The sequence below is a fragment of the Buteo buteo genome, chromosome 4 (genome assembly GCF_964188355.1).
Source record: "Buteo buteo chromosome 4, bButBut1.hap1.1, whole genome shotgun sequence".
NCBI classification, from domain to species: Eukaryota; Metazoa; Chordata; class Aves; order Accipitriformes; family Accipitridae; genus Buteo; species Buteo buteo.
The window spans coordinates 32,514,172-32,537,035 of NC_134174.1; the positions used below are offsets into that span (position 1 = coordinate 32,514,172).

Consider the following 22,864-nt stretch of genomic DNA (forward strand, 5'->3'; position numbering starts at 1 on the left):
GCAAAAACATACTTCTAAATTGATCTTAAATAAAAATGTTACCTGGTTTATTTTCATAGTTTACAATGGTAGTAGTATTTCAGATTACTTTTGGAGATTTTTGTGGGGTTTTATTTGTTTTTTTTTAACTCCAGCTGTTTAGTATCAATTTAATTGCTATAATATAGCTTTGGTTTAAATTAGAGGCTAAGTATGAGGACTGACCTTATGTATGTGTTGGAGATTAAGTCTTAAGAAAGTGAACAGTGCTGTTAGTGTCTTATCCACAAGCTCTTCAACTTACTCTGCATTTCCTATGCTTTGCTTAGCTTTGCTTTCAGTGGGGCTAAGTGTCAGTTACTGTATACTTCGAGCTTTTCTCCTTGACTAGTTTTCTGGTGGTTTTCCAGTATGTAATCTAGGACGTCTTTCTGCCCCAAACCAGTTATTTCTGTGGAAGAGAGAGAATTGATTTTAAACTAAGAAAATCAACCATATGTTGAAAGATGTCGATTAAAAGGATGTGTTATCTGTAGACTGGTCATTATGAACTTGTAGCCATTCCTGCTTAGTGCATTGATGTAGTGCAGGGGGAAAGCACAGTGAAATTTTTCTTATTAGCAATTTTAATTAACTTTTAATTGATTTCTAGGAAGATAAATGGTTTCATTACAAAGTCTTACAATGAATACCTTCAGTGGAATTAAATGTTCATGGAAACTTCTTGACAATTGTTCTGATAACAAAACATGAAAATCTCTTATGATCTTCCCAGATGTCTGTAGTCTCATTTATAAAGTCAAATAAATGAAAACACCTTGCTCACAGAATGCCCTTTGTTTAATTTACATAACATTATTCATCATTCCATAATTTAATTAAGAGGAGGAAACAGGTCAACATTCAGACTATGTTGATGGCCTGGTAGCTCTAGGGAAAACGTATGAATTTTGTCCATCCCTATAAGGGCAGTTATGTAATAGCAAGAATTATTTGGCTGATAATGAAATTTGAGACTTAGTGCAGTATGTGAGAACAAAGATATCAACTGAACAAAATCTAAACAGTGTTCCATTGCAATTATCTGCCTCTTCTGAGTGTAGAAGAATAAGGATGAGATGTCATAATGTTTGGTTTTGAAGGACATGATAAACAAACTGTAGAAAGTTAAGTAGTTCTTCAGAGAGCAACAATTAAAATATCATTAAATGTGACAAAAACGTTAAGTGAAATGAAAATTTCTAACTAATGTGTCCATTCCAGCTATCTGCTGATTGCATCCATCTTTCATCTAAGCATGTGCTCCATAATGATTTGAGCAGCCATGAAACACCTACATCAAACAATGTAAAATAAAAATTCCCCTCAGATGCCACCTAGTGCTGAAGATACTTCAGCATTAGAAGTATCTGAGGGCTTGACTTTAAAAGCATCTGGTTTGTCTTCTGCTTATATGCATAGTTGTCCAATGCTGAGCAACTAAATGTGTATTTTCTACTGAAGTCCGGTTGGGATCTAGTAAATCTACCTTCCATCACTGCAAATTAAGAGATTCGTTTCTGTGGGATATTTTATCTTCAGCAAAACTTTGGAGGGAGGCAAGCTGCTATAAGCAAGAAATGCTCAATAGCCTCACAAACATTAGTACTCTGTAGAGTATTACCCTAGCTTACCTTGTTACTCCCATGTAGGTATGTCCCTTGTATTTAAAATGTGCGTTAAAACAGCATTTTTTTTTTTCTGTTTCTTTAGGCTACAGACCCAGATGCTGGTGTTAATGGTCAAGTTCATTACAGTTTGGCAAACTTCAACAATCTTTTCCGAATCACATCAAACGGTAGCATTTATACAGCAGTTAAACTGAACAGAGAAGTAAGGGACTATTATGAACTTATCGTTGAAGCAACAGACGGAGCTATGGACCCGCGCCATTCAACACTGACTTTAGCGATCAAGGTGCTGGACATCGATGACAACAGCCCTGTTTTTACTAATGCTTCCTACACTGTCTGTGTGCCAGAAAATCTACCACCAGGCACTGTCTTCCTGCAGATAGAGGTAAAAAAGCATTATAGAATGAAGGAGATGTTTTGTAAATGTTCTGCAATACTAAGCATGTTCTTATTTAACTTGTCGGTGAGACTGCAGTAAAACATTGCAAACTGGAGTGGGGGAAGTTGTGACACTTAGACTGAAAAATGCATGACCTTTAGACAGGTACATAAAAATACTCTGAAGCTGAGGTTCATTTGGAAATGGGAGGAATTATTAAAAAACAAACAAACAACAAAACCTGCACTCCTATTTTCATTTCTTGGAATATTGTTTTACACATTTAAAGTGCTTTTGATTTGTTTTTGAAAGCTCATCATACTGCTTCTACCTGTTTACATTAGTAGGAAGAGAGCTTTATCTCAACTGATTTAGACATTTAAGTCAAACCTAGATGTCTAACCTCATGTTATAGTTAATGGAGATAAATAGTTGCTTCCAGAAGCAATTAATCCAATACCAAGATCATCATCTGAGATAGCTGGAGTAAAGTGTCTTCTCTTCACTGACTATAAAAGATACTCAGACAAGTGAGAGTTAATTGTTCAAGGATGAGCTAGATCTCTAAAGACAGCTGAGATTCACTTCCCGTAAGCAGTCTATATATCCTCCTGATGTTTTGGTCAGCATCCTCTAATGAGAAGAATCTGTCCTGAGACAATTTCAACAAGAATGGTTTTCTCTGAACCTGACTGCAGATAAATCTTATGTCAAATTACAGCTAAAGGAATCGCATAATACTCTTTATCCTAAGGATTGTCTGAATACTGGTATGAAATAAAAACATTCATGCTGCCATACGGGTGGGGGTGAGATCAAACATCTGCTTAGCCCAGCATCCTATAGCTGGCAGTGGCCGATAGCAGGTGCCCGGGGAAGAGAACAAGAACAGACTGATCTTCCAGTGAAGAATAGCCACTATTTTGTACTCATTTCATGTGGCAGGTTTCTCTGGATTTTAAAACCTTAAGTGGGTTTTTCTTCCTCATGTTTGTGTAGTAGTATTAAGTACATCCAATACTATCAGAATAACAAAACTAAAGTTATTTGCAGTAGTTTACTTTTTTTATGTTCTTTAAATCTAGTAGGGATTTTTTGTGAAAATGGATTATGTTTGGTTTTAAGTAATTTTTTTTTTCCCTGTATGGCATGGTCTAGGCGAAGGATGTTGATCTTGGTTCTGATGTTAACTATCGAATACGGACCCAGGAAGCACTACAGTATTTTGCACTGAACAAGTATACAGGCGAGTTATCGCTTTTGAAGTCCTTGGATTATGAATCATTCTCTGACACAGAAGCAACCTTCACCTTCCTCGTGGAAGCCTTCGACAGCAAGGGCACTATGCCTCCTGGTCTTGCTACTGTCACAGTAAGGGTAAAGGTAAGAGGAATAACTTGTCAGTTGATAACATCCTCTCCTATTTGTTACAAAATACTTCATTAACAATTACAGGTGGCCTGATGAAACACCAAAGCACGGTAGCAGTATGTCTGCTTTCCTGCTTTTTCAGTTTATGAAGCTACTGCCTTTTTCTGACAGCAACTTGTTCAGTTAAACATACAGTTTATAACAGCTATAATTACTTTGCTATATGCAATTACGTAGTTAAATCTTGGATCATAGATTTATGAAGTATAAGAATACCTGAGACATATACAAATGTTTTAGTCCTTTAGAATCCCTGAAAAGTTGAAATAAGTACCTAATGGAATTGTTTGCAAGAATGACACCATCACGTTTCAGTTAAAGCTCTCATAAATTGTAATTTTATGAACCATTCGGGTGTATTGAGTGCTGATGTGGCACACCACATCCAGTATTTCAGATTCTGCTGCTTGAAAATACAGAGCTGCAAAGGAACAGGCTTATTTAGTGGTCTTACGCTATGTATCGTTTTTATGCAGTGAGTTACAGCATCTCTAGGTTTCAGTTATCTCACCAGTAATAGGGGCATAATGGTATTCTGTTTGGTAACAATCCACAAATGAAAAGCGTCTGTAGCTGAAACATTAGCACTTACCCATCTTAATTTGGTTGATGTACTCATGTCCAAGAGGAGAGGATATTTGAGATGCTCTAAATCAGCCTCCTTGCATTTACAAAGGTGCAGTTCTGGAGCCAGTCAATTGAGTCCTTTTGCCCAGTTGCTTCTTTTTTGTTGACTTTGTCAGTGAAGAACTGTGAGCTGTGGGAGAGAAGAGAGTTTAATTGCTTGTATTTTAGCTAAGAAGCAAAAATTGTAGCAGGAACAAAAGCATAGCTCACAAATGTGAACTTCGTATCTGACAACTTCAGTTTAAATGTAAGTCTGCGGAAAGTATTTAGCATATATGAATCAGTCTCAGGTTCAGCTTACTGTGTATCTGCAGATGCTATGAATTGCCACATGATTTTGAGTAATTCTGTTTGTCAGTCTCTACTGAGCCCAGAATTATTTTGGGGACAGTAAATGTCTCCGATTATTAGCTTTGATGACAATGTAAGAAGGCTTCTACAATACCGCTCGCTCTCTGCAAGATTTTTCAGACTGAGATGCAGGTCACCTGCTTCTTAATAGTCTGTTTCCTATAGTTCCTAACAGAGCTTCACTGCTCTTCCCTGGCAGTTTCCACATCAATAAAAAAAAAAACAAACATAGCTTTTGACATCATTCCCTGAGCCTTTTCTGTTATACTTTGAGGGGGAAGTTGCTCAAACCTGTTTTTTTTTTCCTAAACAAAACTTTTTTCCAGCACAGTGAATTTTGGAAAGAATTACATGTTTGGGTGTTTTTGTTGGCTTTTTTAAAGGTACTTGTTTTCAAATAGGAATGTATTCAGAGAAAAGCTGTAGCCTGCATCATAGGACTGACCCAGCTGTATGATTGTGCGTTTGTATTGTATTAATTAATGACAGAGTACTGGGGAGCAATGTAGTTCAACTTGATGGCCTTAAAGTAACAGCAGCTTGTGCACTGTCAAAGGAGGTGGTGTGGGAACAGGGAACTTAAGAAGGGGATTAGTAGGATCAAAAAATAGCTTTCTTGTTTTCTTGGAAACTCTTCCCACACATGAGCAATGAGAGGGGAGCATGATGATACTTGTTTGAAAAGGCAGTATGTGAGAGGCTAGAATACTGGGCTGGAGCCAGGAGTAGCAATTTCTGCAGTAAAATGTGTCAGGCTGGGGACAGAACAGGGCTTCAAAGTGAGGTCAAGCAGCTTATATTTTAAATGAGAAAGAAAATAAATCAAAGAAATGGTTAAGTGAGTATTGTCATACTCGGTCACAGGCTGACTTTTACAACAGATCAGTGGACATAATTAAATATTATATGTATTGTTAAGATTAAGATGATGCTTAGGTTCCAGCCTTGAATGACAGGGAGATAGTAGTATTTTAAGTGGCAGTTGAGAGAACGGCAGAGGGCTTGTAGAAAAAACATTTTTAATACCTCATTTTGTTGGGCAGATGTCATTAATGTCAGATGGTAGAAATCTAGAACCTTGGTCCCAAGAGATGTCTAAAATAGAAAGAATGGTTTCATTTGAGCTTATATATGAACTTCCTAGATACAAAATTTCTGGCGGGGTGGGGGGGCGGAGATGGAGATTGAAATCAGAGCCTTGTGCTCCCCCTGTCTGAAATGAGAAGTATCCACAAGAGGACACCTTGAATGGTTGATTCAAGAGAGAGAGCAGCAGGAGAGGGGTGCAGAGTCTTGGAAGCCAACTGAGAACAAGGAGAAGAGCAGGCCTCTGGTGTAGAAAGAAATACAGAAGTAACGAAGTGCATTGCAATGCAGTTTGGCTTTGTTCTTAATGGAAAAGACTCGTATTCCCCCTTGTTCTGAAGGGGGAGAGCTGACATGCCATTTCTGGGGGTGAAAGGTTCTGATCAGCACAGAGAGGGCAAAGCACTAAAAGTCCCTTGAGGACAGAGGCGGTGTATGCCTTGTACAGGGCTGACATCAGCTCATCCTGGTAAGCTGACAGAGGGAGCTGATTTCTGTCCAGCAGCTCAGTGAGGATGTTTACAGGGCACCGAATCAGGCCTTAGGTCTTGAATGTATGATGGCATAAATGACATGCCTTATGGAGTGGTCTAGAGCCTCGTGCACAGTGTATTGCCTGATTGCAATCCAGGCTTTTATTCCTCTGCAATCTTAACCACAGACTGAACTGCTGCTTTAGGGCATAGCTAAACAGATAGCTCTTGATGAACATGTTCACTGTTTAATTGGAGTAATTTATAATTTTTTGTTGACCAATTAAGATGTCTGCACAGGGAATTGAAGGGGTTCTAAAACTCACAATTTCTGCCAGACCATCTGCCAAATCAGAACCTGTGTTCAGGGACAGGGTGCTTATGCGTGGGGATGAACATCCCTCTTCCATGGCTCTGGAGGAGTTGTTCCCATTCAGCCTGTCTTTTGCTCCTGCTCTGGGACCACGAACTGGATATGTCTGATTCTTCTTAGTAGTAAATGTGCTTTTACTTTATTTAGAAGATGATTTTAGAATAATTATTTTAATACAGTGTTTGTGACCCCCAAATAGGAAATAAACCAAGTGCCAGATACACTGTAGGCCCTAACATAACAGTTGTGCCGATTGCAGTCTCTAATAACGCAAAATTGAACTAGAGAAAACCAGAAGCAGGCATTTAGACAATAGTGGGTCCAAGCAGGGAATTCATGTAGCCGTTAGGAATTCAGTCCTTGTAATCCTCAGAGCATTATTTGTATACAAAGGTCTCCGAGTCCTTTTGGGCTTGTGCTGCTCTGTTAACATTTGTCTTTTTTCATAGTCCAGCTCTAAACCGAAAGTGTTATAATTTTTACTGTGTAGTAGGATTCTGTTAACCAACTATGGACAACATCTGATGGTTTCATACATCATTTATGTGATACAAAACTGAATGAGCAGCAGTGCAGCATACCCATAATCACACTGATCTTTGTGGCTTGCGAGAGGGTAGATACACACAGTGACTTTCTTTTAGACTCTCTCTTTCAGCCTTTGGCATGACAAGTTACAAATAGTTTGTATTAACCTTCCCTGAACTTGATCAAAACACAGATTGCATAGCAGAATACTCACACTGCAGAAAAAATAACTTAATCTGTTACCTGTGTGTCAGTATTGTAATACATTATTGGCCTCTGCTGCAGCCAAATGGCCCTTCACATTGTATGGATGTCTTATGACTCTTTTGTCGAAGAAGGGCAAAGGTAAATTAATGAATTGTTGCATCCTTTCTAGTATTACTGAGGAGGAATAGTATAAGTGGCATTGATTTCTTCTTGCCAGAAAGATGCAAACCACCTTAAACAGACTGAGATTTTTCTTTTTTCCCCAGTTCTTAGATTCCTCTTGCTGCTTTCATAACTTTTCACCTTAACCTGAAAGTAGTAATGATTCATCTTTTCTTGGGATGGCATGGGATATTGCACAAGTGTTCATCCAGAATAACTAACTGATGATTGTAATCTGATCTGTAATCAAGAACACAAAACTTTCTATTTTATCTGGGTTTTTATATATATAAATATGTATATGTAATTACACAGGTTAGATATAGCAAATTTTATCAGTGTTGAAAACGTAGTTTAAGGGATGGAAACATTAGCAACTCCAAGAAGCAATTTGTGTGCTATTTTCAAGTGGTTTGCCACTGTCGAGGCATAATTTCTCGCACCACAAGAACGACAGAGATTTGTATTCGCTCAGTGTCTGAGAGGACTGAATTGTTTGCTAAGAGTGCCTATGGTGCATGTTGCAGTATGCACAAGCATCCCCTCACGGTATAAATGTTTCCCAGTATTGGAAGAAGCGAAATCATTACTGTTCAAATGGTGTGCTTATTATTAGGATTTAGCATTTGGAAACAATTACTATGGTAATAGAGCTTCTTAACAGAAACAGGACTTAACCTTTTTCCAGCTTATATTGCTGTTAAATGAGTAATGTGTTCCTAAATACATATTATAAGAATTTCTGTATCATGGGGCCTCTAAGGTACTTTCATATTTTATGCTGTGTCCTCCTCTTATTATTATTACCAGCATTATTTTTGTATTACTTTATGTCTCTTTCTTGTTTGTTATAATTGCTTTTTCTCCTCCTTCTGTGTTCTGGGATTGGTTTTCTTTTTAGTTTTGCAAGTAGAGTGTGTAGTGTAATGAAGCCATTATCTCTGGCTGATGATTCAGTGATAAAGCAAAAAGAATAAATGAAAACAGACCCATATGTTTCTATCATTGCCATATTACAAGACTGCCAACCAAATATTTCATATAATTCCTACTGTGCCTTAATCTCTGTGGACTGTTATAAACATTATACAATGAATGTCCAGTTTTAGTAAACTGACTATACCTATGAACATCAATAAACATATTGCTATCATCAGAGAGCACACAAACTGCAACTGTCAAACTAGTTTTTCAAGAGAAGTATGCCATTGAGAAGTTAGAAGTCATCATATGCTTTAGATCATGCATTATATGCATTGATCAGTACTTATTGTGGGGATGAATTTGAATCTTTCATAATCAGTATGCTAAGTCTTCCCTTCCTTGGGAACTTTGCATAAAAGAAACAAGCCAACCATGCAGAAATATGTAACAGCTAAATCTCTATCTCTGGCATGATTGCTCTGAATTGTCCTTCATCAACATGACCATTCTTGCGGTCCTTCGTATTCAAGTTGGAAGCAAACAGCATGATCTTAGTCGTAATGATGCCGTAGCAGTACAGAGCTCCAACCTGCTTACACAAGAAAGCTTCCTTTGTTTCTTTGACAACCTACACCTTGAATCAGAACAAGGAGAAATACAATTAGTTTGCTTTTCTAGGGTGGGAGGGTTAGAAGAAGCTGCATGTTTCTGGGTGATCCACCCTCTCAAACCAAACAATCAGAGCCAACAGTGAAGCAAAGAAAATAAAGGTGCGTTGGAGAACATATGCAGGATTTCAGCATTTGAGACAGCTGGAATAAAATGTTACAGCAGGACCCTCGCCTCTCACAGAGCATGTTTACTGTACTGCTGCAGAGTGCTGGGGAGTGAGTAGCTTTAGTCTCTATAAAATGCTTAAATTATCACTAGGAGAGAATGGGAGAAGAGGGATCCACAGGTTGTCATTAGGGAGAGGGGAGGACATTTTGGTTAAAACGCAGCTCTACCAGATGTTTAAATAGCCATGCATATGTGTAGCTGCCACTGCTTTCTCTTCCTGCAGGTATTTACTAGAAATTCACTCAAGTCTTGTTTCTAATGAGCTGATGAGCAGTAATATATCATTGCTTCATTATGGTGGGATTTCATGTTATGGTGAGATTTAATTACAATAATAATGAAGATTTTCTGCCAGAAATTATAGAGGTAGTGATGGTTACACAGAAGATAAAAGACATTAGTGAATCAGCTAAGGTTGAACACATCATCAGTTTCTAATATTTCTAAAATAAAATTTAAGTTACGTTTTTTCAATAAAATTACATCCATGAAGTACATTCCTTTCTAACATGTCATGAAAACCATTTCCCATTTAAAGAATAACAGAGCAGTCCAGCACAGCAGCAGCACATAGCTTAAATGAAGGTTAAAAAAAGGAGCTGTATTGCCTCCAAAATGTAACTGCTTATTTATCTCTTTTCTAGTGGCATTAATGGAATAACGGGCATGGTGTTGGACTTCGGTGCCAGTAAACAGTTTTTTGGTTTTGGGGTTTTTTTCAATCTCAACTTGTCTGTTCAATCATCTGCTAGTAATTTATTGCCTCGTATATTCCACTATGAATATTATCCCTTAATTTATATTATGAGCTACTTTAGGGCTTGCTGAGCACTAAATATGAAAGAGACAGTTATACCGTGTTAACAAGCCTCTATTTTGTATAGCTTCAAAGAACCCTGTGTGAAGAGGCACTGCACCCTAATACAGACAAAATTCAAAGTGCCACTTCATATAGTTTGTCATATCTTGTCAGCATCACCACAGAAATTTTGAACTTGCTGCTCAAAGTTACTCAACATTGCTTGATTCTCTAACCTCAGTCCTTCTAAAATAGTCACTGGTTGATACATAAATCTAAAAGATATTTCAAATACGTGTGGCAAAACTAGGAGTAGTTTTCGAGTAGTGGCTTACTTCAGTGGACTTAATGTAAATGTAAAATTGAAACACCACCTTGGCAAATCAAAATGTAGGCTCACAAAGGAAGGTTTGCTTGCAAACTTTCTTGTCTATCTTGGAGAATGAATCTACTGGTGAGATGCATGAACCTTAAAGGAGAATACCTTTAAGGGTGGTATGTGTGTATTGTAAGAGGTCAAATTACATAAAGAATGAGAAGGGACTTCAAGTTCTTGATACTCCAGTATCTGGTGAAATTAGGTATTTCTATATTATGCCATGTAATGAGTTTACTTCCCCCCGCCCCCGAAAGCTGCATTCTTCAGGAGTCAAAACTTTGAAGACACTTTTTTTACATATGTAATTTGAAGTGGAAATAATCACAGTAGGTTTTCCATCACATATGTGATTATTGATAATAAAGTTAACTTGTTATTGCATTTGTAAAGCTAAGAATAAGTGATTTTTTTTCCCATTATTTTTATCATATACATTAGGAAATATAAATTGGCCTGTGCTCGCCTTCTTCATATAAATTACAGAAACTGACTGATGAAATGAAAGCACAAATTACAGAGGAAACAAAATTGAAAATATCTTAAAAAGGATTATTTTATCTCAGTGATTTTGAGCTATTGTAGAGATGCTCATTCCTAATCCCTTTGCAATCAATTTGAAAGGCTAGATATACCTGGGTGTGTAACAGTCTGTCGCTTTGAACCTCTCCACAGAATTATTTGGGTAAATTACAATGAATCGCTCATTTAAGTTAATAATACCAGTCTTTTAGCTGAAGGATGAGAGCTCGCTTGAAATCTTAAGATCCTGGTTGTTGTCCCAGTTCTGGATAGTATATTAACTGCCTACAGTAGTCCTTTAGGGGATTGTTAGGGGTTATTAAGGCCTGGTAAATAATGTTGAATCCTCTCAGCTTGCATGAGTGTTTGCTTAGTGAAAGAATAGATATAGTTTACACGCATGCATGAATATATATATTTGTATCAATCAACTCTTGGCTCAAAGTAAAGATCTGTGGTTGTATTTTGCTGTAGCTGTGTACATGATATGGTAGACATTTAAGGGAAGAGGAAAAGAAAATCTTCTAGTAAAGGGATTACAGTTGAATAACATTTTGGTTTTCTTTCAGGCAAATAAATTCACCTGTGAGAGAATGGTTTTCTGAAGTCACAGCTCAAATTTTCAGTTGTTTCAATGCTGAGTCTGTGACTCCAAACCCAGAGACCTTGTTTCAGAAGAGCTTTTTAAAGCTTATTTTTAGACTATCATGTAATTTAAGATCACTATGACATGAAAGCATATGAAATTTGCATTTTAATATTTATTATTAATACTGTACATTTGTACTGTTCTGAATAAGGTTGATTAGCATCATATTGAAAGGCTTTGGAAACTTACTGAGTTTAATAATAGAAATACAATCAAATGAGGATTTGCAGAAATTGAGAAATTACAGAAAGAGTTGAGGGCACTAGATGGCTGTTGTCAGTTAGCATGGACTATGGGAGCGGATGGTAAGAAAGCATGGCGCTTATAGACGCTGTAGCTGAAATGTGATGATGGTAGCAAAAATCTCATCCTATGCAAACGTCAATGAGTGCCATGCTGGAGAGGTTTCTGCCGAGGGACAACCTGCACTTGGCATTTCCTTTAAAGCTAAGCAGACGTTCGGGAATCCGTTCCAAAGCATAGTGGCATCAAAATTAAAACACTTGCTCAATGAAAACACTTACTTGGGCCCAAAAAAATGTTTTGTTAAAGGGCAAGATAAAGCCTTGTGGCAGAGGTCAAAGGTATTTGGGTCGCTGCATGCTTGTTCTAAAGGGTTCACTTCCCACTTCCCTGTTTTTTTCATGAACTGGTAGTTAACAGAAGAAGAAATTGAAAATTCTTGTGAGATATCAGTGTGAGTGAGGCTGCTCCACACAGAGGGATGAGCTGGAAGCCAAGGGTGACCCAGTGTGGGCAGGGCTCTCCCCGACTGGGTGCAGTCCCTGTGAGGACAGAGCCGGGCAGGCAGACCAACAGGCTCCATTGACAGCCCCAGACATGGTGAGGGCATGAACCCGGCCTGGGGTCTGTCCAGGGAGTCCAGCCAGGAGCAAAAGGGGATGGGACCAGAAGCAGGATCGGAGACTGGTATCCTGTGGCATCACTGGACCTGGACTGAGGGCTCCAACTGAGCTGAAATGGGGTTCTGGGCCCAGAGGCAGGGTTTTGGGGGGCCTAGGATGCCCTTAGGGCCATGATATCTTGTGGCCTCTAGGGTTTTTTCATTCTGCTCCTTTAGTAATAAAATACCTTGGATTTTTTTAAAAATAAGATGTTGAGTGACATCTTTCTGTGTTTAAAGAATGCAGAAGAGGAATGCTGATTTTCAAGTACAGTGATACCCCTTTCCTTTCAGTAGAAGAGAGTTTCACAGATATAGTAGAGGAATGTAAAATGTGCCCTTGGAGGTCCCCAAACAGCAGGGGATTATTAAACACTTGGAGGCAGCTCAGATGGGAAGTCACTAGCTCTGGCAATGTGCACATAGACTTAAGTGGCAGATGCTCAAAACAAAATGACAGCAGAAAATTACAGATACATATCTGTAGTTGTAGAAGAAGATTTGGAAGGTTTGAAAATTTCAGTGTGTGACATATGCTATGCTTTGAAGTAAACCTTTTTACTTTCTCTTTTTGTGGGATTGTGTTATGTACATTTAACATCAGTAGAAGGAGGGATCACTTTACATTTTTTCCCATTTATTACACTTGTGATAAAAGCCAGCAAACTGCAAAAGGAGCTGTAAATGCCTAATATGCACTTACTAGCTCAGATGCTGTTCAGTCACGCTGTTTTTTATAGCAAGGGAATGTTGATTTCCACTTAGATATAGTTGACTAGAAACCTTGGTATCAGCAGGTGTAATTAAAGAGTGCGGTCCTAAAGTAGTAGGAAAAGCACATGGATGTATTTACAAACTATGTAAGTATTTACAAATGAAGGAAACATAATATTTAAGAAGCTAACAGACTCAATGAGTGATTTCTTTCAACAGGTCAGAAGTAGGAGAGTAAAATGTTTCCTCAGACTTTTAGAATCTTTATGGCAAGATGCTTTCTGCTTAGCAGTTGAGGAGAGAGGCAAAAGAAAAGGGAAACTGTGTGCAAAATTGTATTTGTAATGCAGGCTCCCCAGGTAGGCACCTCTACGCACGTACTCTGTTGATAATGGTAAAAATCATCTATACAGTGTGATTCTCTTAGTGGTCTAGATAAATCAACAGGATCTGTGATTTTGGTGTTCTTTGACAGGAATTTTTCCTTCTGGAACTGTTCAGCAGATTAATAATTAGATTTTGCTGTTACACAATTACAGCTATTTTAATAAATAATCAATACTTGATTATAATTAGGTCACAATCTGAAAATAAATCCAGGAATTAAAAAATCAGACTGATTTTATAAGCTGCAACACCCCCTCCTCCAAAACCTAGATGACTAGATGTGAGAAAGTATAACCCTGTTTTTATAAGAAGGAAATTGGGAGAGGGTAAAACAGGTTGATTTTCGTGGTTGTTGGGGGAGGAGAGGCTTCACTCCCATTTGGTAGGGCTGCCCTCTAGTGCACTGCAGGCTAAAGGCAGCAATTTTTTCAGTACAGTAACAGGGTTCCCTTTGTAGCATAAAAGGGCATTTGCACAAATTATTATGCCTGAGATATAGATATGTGTATCTATGTAGATATACATATTTACATATATATCAAATATATTGGAGTGTCATCTGGAGTTGCTTCTGTTTGTGTGGAGATAGCTGATGAAAAATTAACTTAAGTTCTTACTCTTCATTTTTCTCTTACAAAACAAGATTTCTACCAAAACACATTTTCAAAAAATTTTATTATTCTTTAGAAAGTCTTTAGGTTAATGGTAATCCTGAAATCAGACAAGTCTGTCACTCATTGTGATGTTGCATTTTGTTAATTGAAACATGGTAACAGTCATGAGCTGCAGCTGTAGTTCACTAGAGTGAGAAGGGGCTGTATCCTGAGCTCATCACAACTGCCTTGCTCTCAGCAACCAGCAGGAAGGAGCTGGAATCCCAGTCTGTCTGGCTTCTTCCTTCGGGCAGGATTCTCCAAGTATCCTGGAACTGCCATAGCAACTCCTGGTGCAGTTGACCTTCCCAGCCTTTGCTGCTCAGGTTATGTTTCTGAAGGGTGGGATTTGTTTTTTATACACACATATCGATCCTTTGGGAGGTGGATCTGCAGGATCCACTGCGAAGTCAGAGAGGAACACGGGACTGCTCCAGTTTGTGACAAAGACTGTCGTAAATCCTGGTGACTCCAGGATCCAGGAGCTGCCATGGTCGATGGGCTAGGGTAGCCTCTGCTCACTGCCTGGGCGTACGTGGATCTGTGCTGTCCGTGCTGTGCTGCACACACAGGACACCCTGAGCTGTATGCAATTCAGGTGAAGTTAAAGGGCAGTGATGGTGCAAGGAAGAAGGCAGACATTTGAATCTGGTGTGTGTGTTTCCCAGGCTAGTCAATGAGAAGGAAAAGGGGATTATTTCATCCTGATGTGAAATGCTTATATTCTTAACTTAGTGGAGTACGAGCATTAAAGGTCTCTTGGTGTCCCCATAAATCAAAAATATATTAATGTCTCTGAAGTCCATTTAAGTTTACAAGTTAATTTTATGCCGGGAATGCTGTACTGCAGGTATTTTTCTTCTGCTCTAGTTGTGTATTGCCCTTCCACGTCGCCAGTCACCACCTGTCTAGGTGCACCTAGTTTAGTATTAGTGCATTACAGCTAGTGACTGTCTTAATGATTTTTAAATTACATATTGATTTGCTCCTTAATGCCTTTCCTCCCCCATGCTTTGTTTCTCCTCATTGGCATTCCTAGATGACTATCTTAGTTCACCAACATTTTTGTTCAGCATTTTCATAATCTTTGCAGACAGGTCAATATATGTTTCCTACAAACCTTTTGGTAAATAACAACCCTTTAAATCTTGTGAATGAAATGTGTCTTGTTCAGAGGATAAGGCAGTTGGTCAGGAAGTGGGATCATTCACATGTGAAGGGTGACATCCGAGTTAATAAATGAGTTGGCATCAAGAAATCTTTTAATATGTCTTCATTTGCTTTTGAAGGTACTAATGTCGATTCTCAAGAACAACAGTGTTTGAGCATCTCTCCCATATTGTGCTTTCTTTATGCTTGATGCTTAATCTTGGTGCAAGGGAAGCATGTAAGGATGTGTCCTGTTCTGCTTTAATGTGCTGCCCAGTCTGAGCAATGTGAAACAAAACCAAACAAAAAAAGCATCTATGATAGGGAGAAAGCTTTGGGGTTTTAATGCTTTGACTTTGTCTCTGGTTTGTAAACAAAGGTGTATAAAAATATAGTAAATCTGCAGCTAGATGAGCAGTGACACAGAAACTGTTTTGTATTTATATATAAATATGTGGCTGCTATTGCTTTACTGTCAAAGTACACAGCCCAAGTATTTTCAAGTGAGATCTATAGAGAATTCATTACCTTTATTTTCCATTTACATATTTTTGTGTGTGTCTGGTAGTTAATAGCAACATGGATTTATGTGACTGAAGCAAGGAACTGTGAACAGTTGTAAGATGCTGCAGTTAGGCCACAAGAGCAGGCGTAGGATTATGCCCCAGATTTAAAAGGTGTTTACACTCCTTCTTACTACCACTTTGTGGGAAGTTACTACCTTATTCCTAACCTTTGGTTAGGGTTTGCACTCATAATGCTGCACCTATTTCTATGCAAAGTCAGGTTTAGTGGTGTCTTAACCACAAGCCATCAGGTATGGAGTAATCCTCAGTCATTTAGCTGTGCAAAACATGTCTGTGTCTTTGGTTTCCAGTGATGACGGAAGCCCAGTACTTTCTCTAAATGTTACGTTTTTGCCCAAAGTCCCTCTGTGATGAAAACCTGAAAACTCATCTGTCGGAATGCTGAGCACTACGCACTGTTAAGTCCACTTCAGTGAAGAAAACTGGGCAGGAGACCTTGACTACAGGGGCACAGGTTTTGGGGGTGGGATGGGGCAGATCATGCCCATGACCTCTTGAGCTATCCACAGAATATACAGTGTGCTTTCTTTCTGTGTTCTAACAAAATCAGATCTAGACTGTATTCCATCCTTGGTGGTGGTGCTTTTTGCCAGAAAATCAATAGTTTCTTTCTTTGACCTTTTTGGTACCTTTAAATGCCCATAATATGTAAAGAGAAATTATACCAGGTGAAGGAGAAGATAATATTTGAATTTCTCTAACATGTCTCTAACAAAATCTCTACTTACTCTATCGGGAATTGCTCAGAAGAGTAGTTTCTTCCTACTGTGACTTTTACTAGAATAAAGAAAACATTACAACCAAAAAAAAGCCCATTTCAATGTCATCTGCATGTTTTGCATGTTAAACCTTCTGCCTGCAAAAATCCCTGTTCTGCTTCTAGCAGTTATTCATTGTAGACATTTGTGATGAGTACATGAGACTTGATCACCTGTCTGTAATGATGGTCTTGCTCTCTGAAGTGCACTTATTGCAGCTGCATAATGAGAAGACCTGTGGTGATTCTTATGGGGAACTTTTATTTTGTTAAAAGTGGAAACATTTAAGCTTGAACTCCGCTACAAAAAAAGAGTAGCTGCTTTAGGGTTTGGGAAGAGATGACCCAGGAAGAAAAGCACGTGGAGCTGTTTCAGTCTAGTTATGACTGAAACATTTGGCGCCTATTTGGATGGCTCGGCTAAGGTTTATGAGGCACAATTGTGCATAAAGCTTGTCTTAGAGGGAAGATAAGTTAGAGAGGTAGAAGGCTTTCTGTGTCCTACTTTATGCTTTGCTTTGTATTCCTGTGTATTTTGTACTGATCCATGTATCTTGAAAAATAGGTGTGTTAAGTAGGATGAATTAGTCATTTTCTATAGCAGAGGATGTAGTGTGTCATCTTTAAACAGGATTATTCTTTCCAATACCTTAAGTCACAGATTTTCAGTTGCTAAGGTCACATAAAGGTATTCAAAAGATAACAAAAACATCACATGGTGATTCTCCCCACCCCGCAGTGAGAAGACGGCAGAACGTGATCTGTTGTTGCTATACCAAAGGAAAAAGACCAGATAGGGCTGTGGATTTGCAGGCGCACAGAGAGAGATGTATTCAAAATAAATGAATAAATATAGATGAAAGGCTGGGTTATTTCAGAAACTTCACCTGCTTCATGGAGGTGATACTAAGCATCCTGATCATGGGAAGCAAAAGCTGCAAAAAAATGAGTTATCATAAGCATAGTATTGGGTCATTACCCCAGATGGAGACTTCGTATAGGAGGCCAGAAGGTGTCTTCTCTGTGTGCGTGCACCTTTTAAAAGGTTATGTATCTCACTGGAAAACTTTCAGGGTCTACAAACCAAAACAGTTCCAAAGGCACTGATTTACACAGTTGTAAGACCTATGCATGTAGTGTTGTATCACATTGCTCCTATCATACTGGAGATTATTTTTAATATTCCATGCCTAGGATTTCTGTATTCATAGCTACTTTGTGTCTGCTTCAAATAAAGTAACTCCTTGCCTTTTCTTTGAGGTAGAATGGCTGTGAATGGAGTCTTATAGTGTGAGATTGCTGTATGATATTGGTTTCTTTGCCACAGCGATATATTGATCTGGAGTGGAGTTTCTGGGAGCAAAATGGAACAAAAGATAGCTTATTTTACAAGCATGTTGTCACTTTGAAGAGTTGTGAGAAACAAGATTATATATGTAAAATAATCCTGGGTATTTAATTCTCACATGAAGTAAATTATATTCTTGCAAACAGGTCAAGAAATTGAAATTATAAGATTCAGTGCTTGTAATTCCATGCCAAAATGCTAATCCGTTTCAACTTGAATGTTTTTCCAAAATGTTTTCATTTGAATGCATTCCTAGTTTGAATTGCCTAGTAGTCACTTTTTGATGATCTAGTTGTCTCTTTGAAAATCTGAAAATCAGAGAAAAAGCATTTCCAGTGCCTTGAAAGGTCTGCAATTCAACTCTTCAACAGAACAGAACGCGTTAATCATTCAGGCATTTACTACATAGACTTGTAACAGTCTTTTTTTTTTTTTTTTTTTTTTTAATAGATGTTTATTATACTGTTGTTTCCTCTGGTGAGATACGGATGAATGTTTTAAATTATTGTGTAATATAGCACGCTAGCCAGTATCAGCATATTGCGTTTGCAGCATGAAGAGCTGTGACAACAGGTAGAGGCATCATTGTATAAACTTTGAGTACCTGTGTTTGTGTGGGTTACCTAAGAGGCGTCTGGCACCCGTATTCCCCCAGAGCTCAGGCACACATTCTGCTTTAAGGGGAAAAAAGTCTGCTCTTCATTTGTGGATCAGTAAAGTCACTGTTGTGTGCTGAAGGCATATGATGCTTCGTATTTGTTCTGAAAAAAAAACCCAGAAAATTTAATTGTTATCCATATGCACAAAACAATGGAAACAGTAGTATGCAAAAAAATGAAGAAATCTGTTCTCAACAGAATTCAAGCTAGGGAGGTAGCTCTGCAGAAAAAAAAACCCTAGAAATTGGTTTTATTAGTAGAATAAAGATTGTGATTTAGACATGTATGTTTAATTTTTTTGAAGGAATATACAGATAAATTTTCTGGAGCACTCTGTGAGAGAATTTTGACAAAAAATTATTTTCTGACACTTATGACAGTCAGAATGAGTGCCTTTTTAATAACCCGTGATGCTGGTTGAGTTTCTAAATGTTCACAGCTCCTGATGCATGGGGCATCATGTCACTGAGAGCTGCATCTACCTTAGTGCTAGCTCGCACAATCCCACACAGCTGGTGTTTGAGTGATGTTACATCTTTCGCACAAGGAGGTACCCATGAATGTGTATATACATATATAGCTGTGCACACATATATAGGTGTGACAGTATACGTATGTGCGTACACATGCTACTACGTCAATGAAATTGGGCTTAACGCAAGTCTTTGAAGCTTCTTTTTGAACAACGTACACGTCAGTCTGAAGAACACTATCTTAAGCTCTCGTGAGGTGTTGGTACTCATCTGACGTTATATTTTCTATTCATTTATTGCATATTAGAGGTAACAAACACTGTCAAGCAGCAGCAGCTCATTCATTTTAGAAAATTAGCAAAGCCCTGTTGTGGCCCACTGCTTGAGAAGCAGGTGTCATGGAAATCTCTGCTTTGTTTACTCATGAGACTGTGTGTTTTTCTGCAGAATTTCCTTCTGTTATCTGTCTCACATGAATATATTTTCTGAAACTTTGCCACCTTCCCGTTGTGTGCTAGTTTTGTGTGGTGGAAATGGAATTGAGAGCCGAGAGAGACTAAATGGCAAATAGGCTCCCTAATGAGAAAGGAGTGATTGGGTAGAGTTTGAAAAAAACGATTGTGAACACGTCTATAATTTTGTTTGAACTTCAGAACTAAACTCTTAATTATGTTTTGCAGGATATGAATGATTACTCTCCAGTATTTAGCAAAAAGCTCTACAGGGGAATGGTTGCTCCTGATGCAGTCAAGGGCACTGTTATCACTACTGTTTCAGCTGAGGATCAAGATCCTCCGGTAAGCAAAATGGTTCTATTAATACTCTGCACCCAAGAGAGAAAAATCTTTAACCCTCACAAGTGACCTAACTCTCTGAACAACAAAGGTGATTATTATGAGTTTCACAGAGCAGTAACTCATACATTTTTTATGTCTGCCTGTCCTTTGTCGTTCTGGACAGAGGCTGCACAATGATTGTTCCTGAAGCTGGCAAATCAGTGATACAGCTCCTTTCTTCAGGAAGATTTTTGGAAAGCTCTTTATCTGACTTCACAGTGTAGATGAATAAGAGCAATAGGCAGGAAGGGAAGCCGTTCTTGTCTTTGATACAGTTTTGTAGCTTAAAGAGGAAACAGAACACAACTTTGTAAGATTGTTGCTTTCTTGATTTTGCAGTCATTGTGCATTTCCAGTCTGAGTCATCACAGGGTTATGTGGAACTGTACAGCTCACCAGCCAGCCCTATTGGATGAACAGCATTTGAGCCGTGTGCACCTATTTTGGGGATAAAGTTTATTTCTGCCACTGGCTTTTATGCTGTTCCCTGGTGAAGCACTTGATTGACAGAACTGGGCACATATTTTTGACTTGTTAGCTATTCTAAAAGGTAATATCAATTTTTGTAATCAGAGGTTGATGAACATTGCTGACCAGATGATACACTGAGGGCAATAAAAGCCAAAGATGTTCTGCCAGCCAGGTTTAATTTTTAATTGTTAGTATTTGGCATATTAAGGAGAATAATCCTCAGGGAGAAGAGTTCAGAGAGAATGTGCCATGCATGTTAAAATGATGGCAGCGCTTTGACACAAACCAACTGTACCTTAGCTAAATATGCTACATAGTAATTTATTTACCACCAAGGACAGAAATGCTAAGGCAGTGTTTCTGTAAGGACAGATCTGCTATCCCCTTGTAAAAGGTCCTGACACACAAAGGTAAGTAAATTCCCTGTAGGTGATATGTATCAGTTGGGTATTACTGAACTTGAAGGCATTTAAGGTAGTTTATAACGGCTGAAGATCTGGACTATTGTTTGTTTAAAGTATGTGGAAGACAGTATTATCAAGTAGGTAATGAATAGCAGTCATTATCAATTAATAGTGCTACAGACTATTGAAGGAATATGGCAGCAGAGGACATAGACATCATTTGAGCAGTAAACAAAAGAAATGGAGAGAAGTCTGCCTTAATGGCTAGTCTTGGACAATCTGAAGGGGAGTATAAGAGACGTTGGTGCCTGATTTTGGGCGGTTGGGTTGCAGAATGGAGCCTGAGGTGTGTGTTAAGCTCCTTCCATAGAGCACAGGCACATTAGAATAGGGTCCCAACCAGCCAACATATTAATCACAAATCTGCTTGCTTTGTGAAGCAGAATAGTCAGCTCATGTATACATTAGACTGATCAGTAGAGGCAAGTGGGAATTTCTAGTGTCTTGCTTTAGAGGTGCTTTTAAAAATGCATAGCCTAGGACAGTTCTCTTCGTGGCAGGCACCTACATTTTCCTTCAAAGACACATCTGGGTGTACTCATAGTTTTTAGCATGCAGCAGGAGAAAGATGATATAGTAGTGGTAGTGCCTGCTCTCCTCCCTTTGTATCTTGTTTTATTAATGTTGCTAGGAAAAGCCTTTCCATAGGATGTTAGAGGCCTAGGCTGCCTTCCCTCCACTGACTGAAGGATTCAAACCTTTAGCTCTGTTTCCATGTAAAATATCTTAACTACCAGGAAAGAGGCTGGCCACAGTTTCTGACAAACTTGAGGTATATCTGCAGGTGTGTGGAAGGAAGTCTTCCAAGCTAGGAAGTTGCTATAAAGGTAACAAGCTGCAGCACCTGTGAAGATCAGGGACATGCAAGGTTAACCAGACTTGTACCCACAGCACCTGGTCCTTTTCTGGACTGGAACCATTACGCTTAAGCAAGGGGATATATCTCTAGTAGCATTGTAGAAGTTTAAAATGTAGAACTCCCTGCTACAGCCCTTCAGAGGGCTTTGTAAGTGTCCATATTTTTGTGGCCTACCTACACTCTTGCTCCCACTGCCTGTGTAAGTCTGGTGCTTTTGTCTGACCTCCTTCACTGTTCCCTGGGGCACACCAGGCCTAGGCTTCCACCATCGTCTTAGTCACTGTTTAAAGCAGTGATTTGCAGGGAAAGGTAGGCTTCATTGCTCAGATGTGCTGGAAGACAATTTTTAAATTGATTTAAGACTATTTGATTCTACTCTGTGAATGACTTTTACTGTCATGTTTCATGAATGTCTTATTCTTCCATATGGTAGGTGCAATAACCTGGGGATTACAGAGTGGAAATTGAGATCAAAGTGGGCAAAGTTTCTGGGTAGCATTAGAAGACCGCAAGGTTTATGTTTACACTATATATTGCACAAAGGTATTAGCTCATTTTACTAGCATTTCTTCCTGAATAAAGCACTCATACTTCTGGAGTACTACCATTAAATTAGTAAAACTTCCCTGCACATAAATGGGTCTGAATTGCATTCAGCATTTCAGGGAGTTCAGCAGATGCTGCTTAGCTGGAGAAGATTCTCTGTTGCTCTCCCTCAGAATGACTTGGGTACCAGGGAGACAGGAAACACCATTTCCCTTCAAGACTGCTCATCCTCAGCAGTTAGCAGCAAATAATTCAAAAGGAAACACTCTGCCCATATCACAAGTGGAGCTGCTTCACAGTGATCTGCCAGTGGAGAGTGGGGAAAACTGCCTGTGCATGACTGTTGGAAACTGTGTGATTTTTTTGATTGCCACAGTAGAAATCTAAAATACACAGTCCTACGGACCTGTCTCTGCTCCTTGCACCAGTACATATTTGGTCCTAGCAGGTTTATCATACTGACCTTTAAGAAAAGTCTGCAGAAAAGGATGTTAAGGATCAATGAAACTGGGCAAGAAGATGAATTTCTATTCCATGGAAATTTCAACATAAATGGGTTAGTGAAGATAGAAAAAAAAAAAATGTTCATTGGTGCTAGAGAATCACTTGTTAATTTGCTTTTTGTGCAGCTTTTATTTAATAGTATCTGTTGCCTTAAAACAAGATATTCTGGCTGCA

General features: G+C 38.7%; 1 protein-coding gene across 1 annotated transcript in view; it reads left to right on the forward strand.

Moving 5' to 3' along the window:
* PCDH15 (protocadherin related 15) overlaps nt 1–22,864 on the forward strand; it is a 711,887-nt gene that overhangs the window by 582,791 nt on the left and 106,232 nt on the right. The window contains exons 21-23 of the mRNA XM_075025448.1: nt 1,732–2,037; nt 3,190–3,414; nt 19,691–19,807. Of these exons, the coding sequence (XP_074881549.1) occupies nt 1,732–2,037; nt 3,190–3,414; nt 19,691–19,807 (648 nt within the window). The remainder of the gene's footprint in view (nt 1–1,731; nt 2,038–3,189; nt 3,415–19,690; nt 19,808–22,864) is intronic.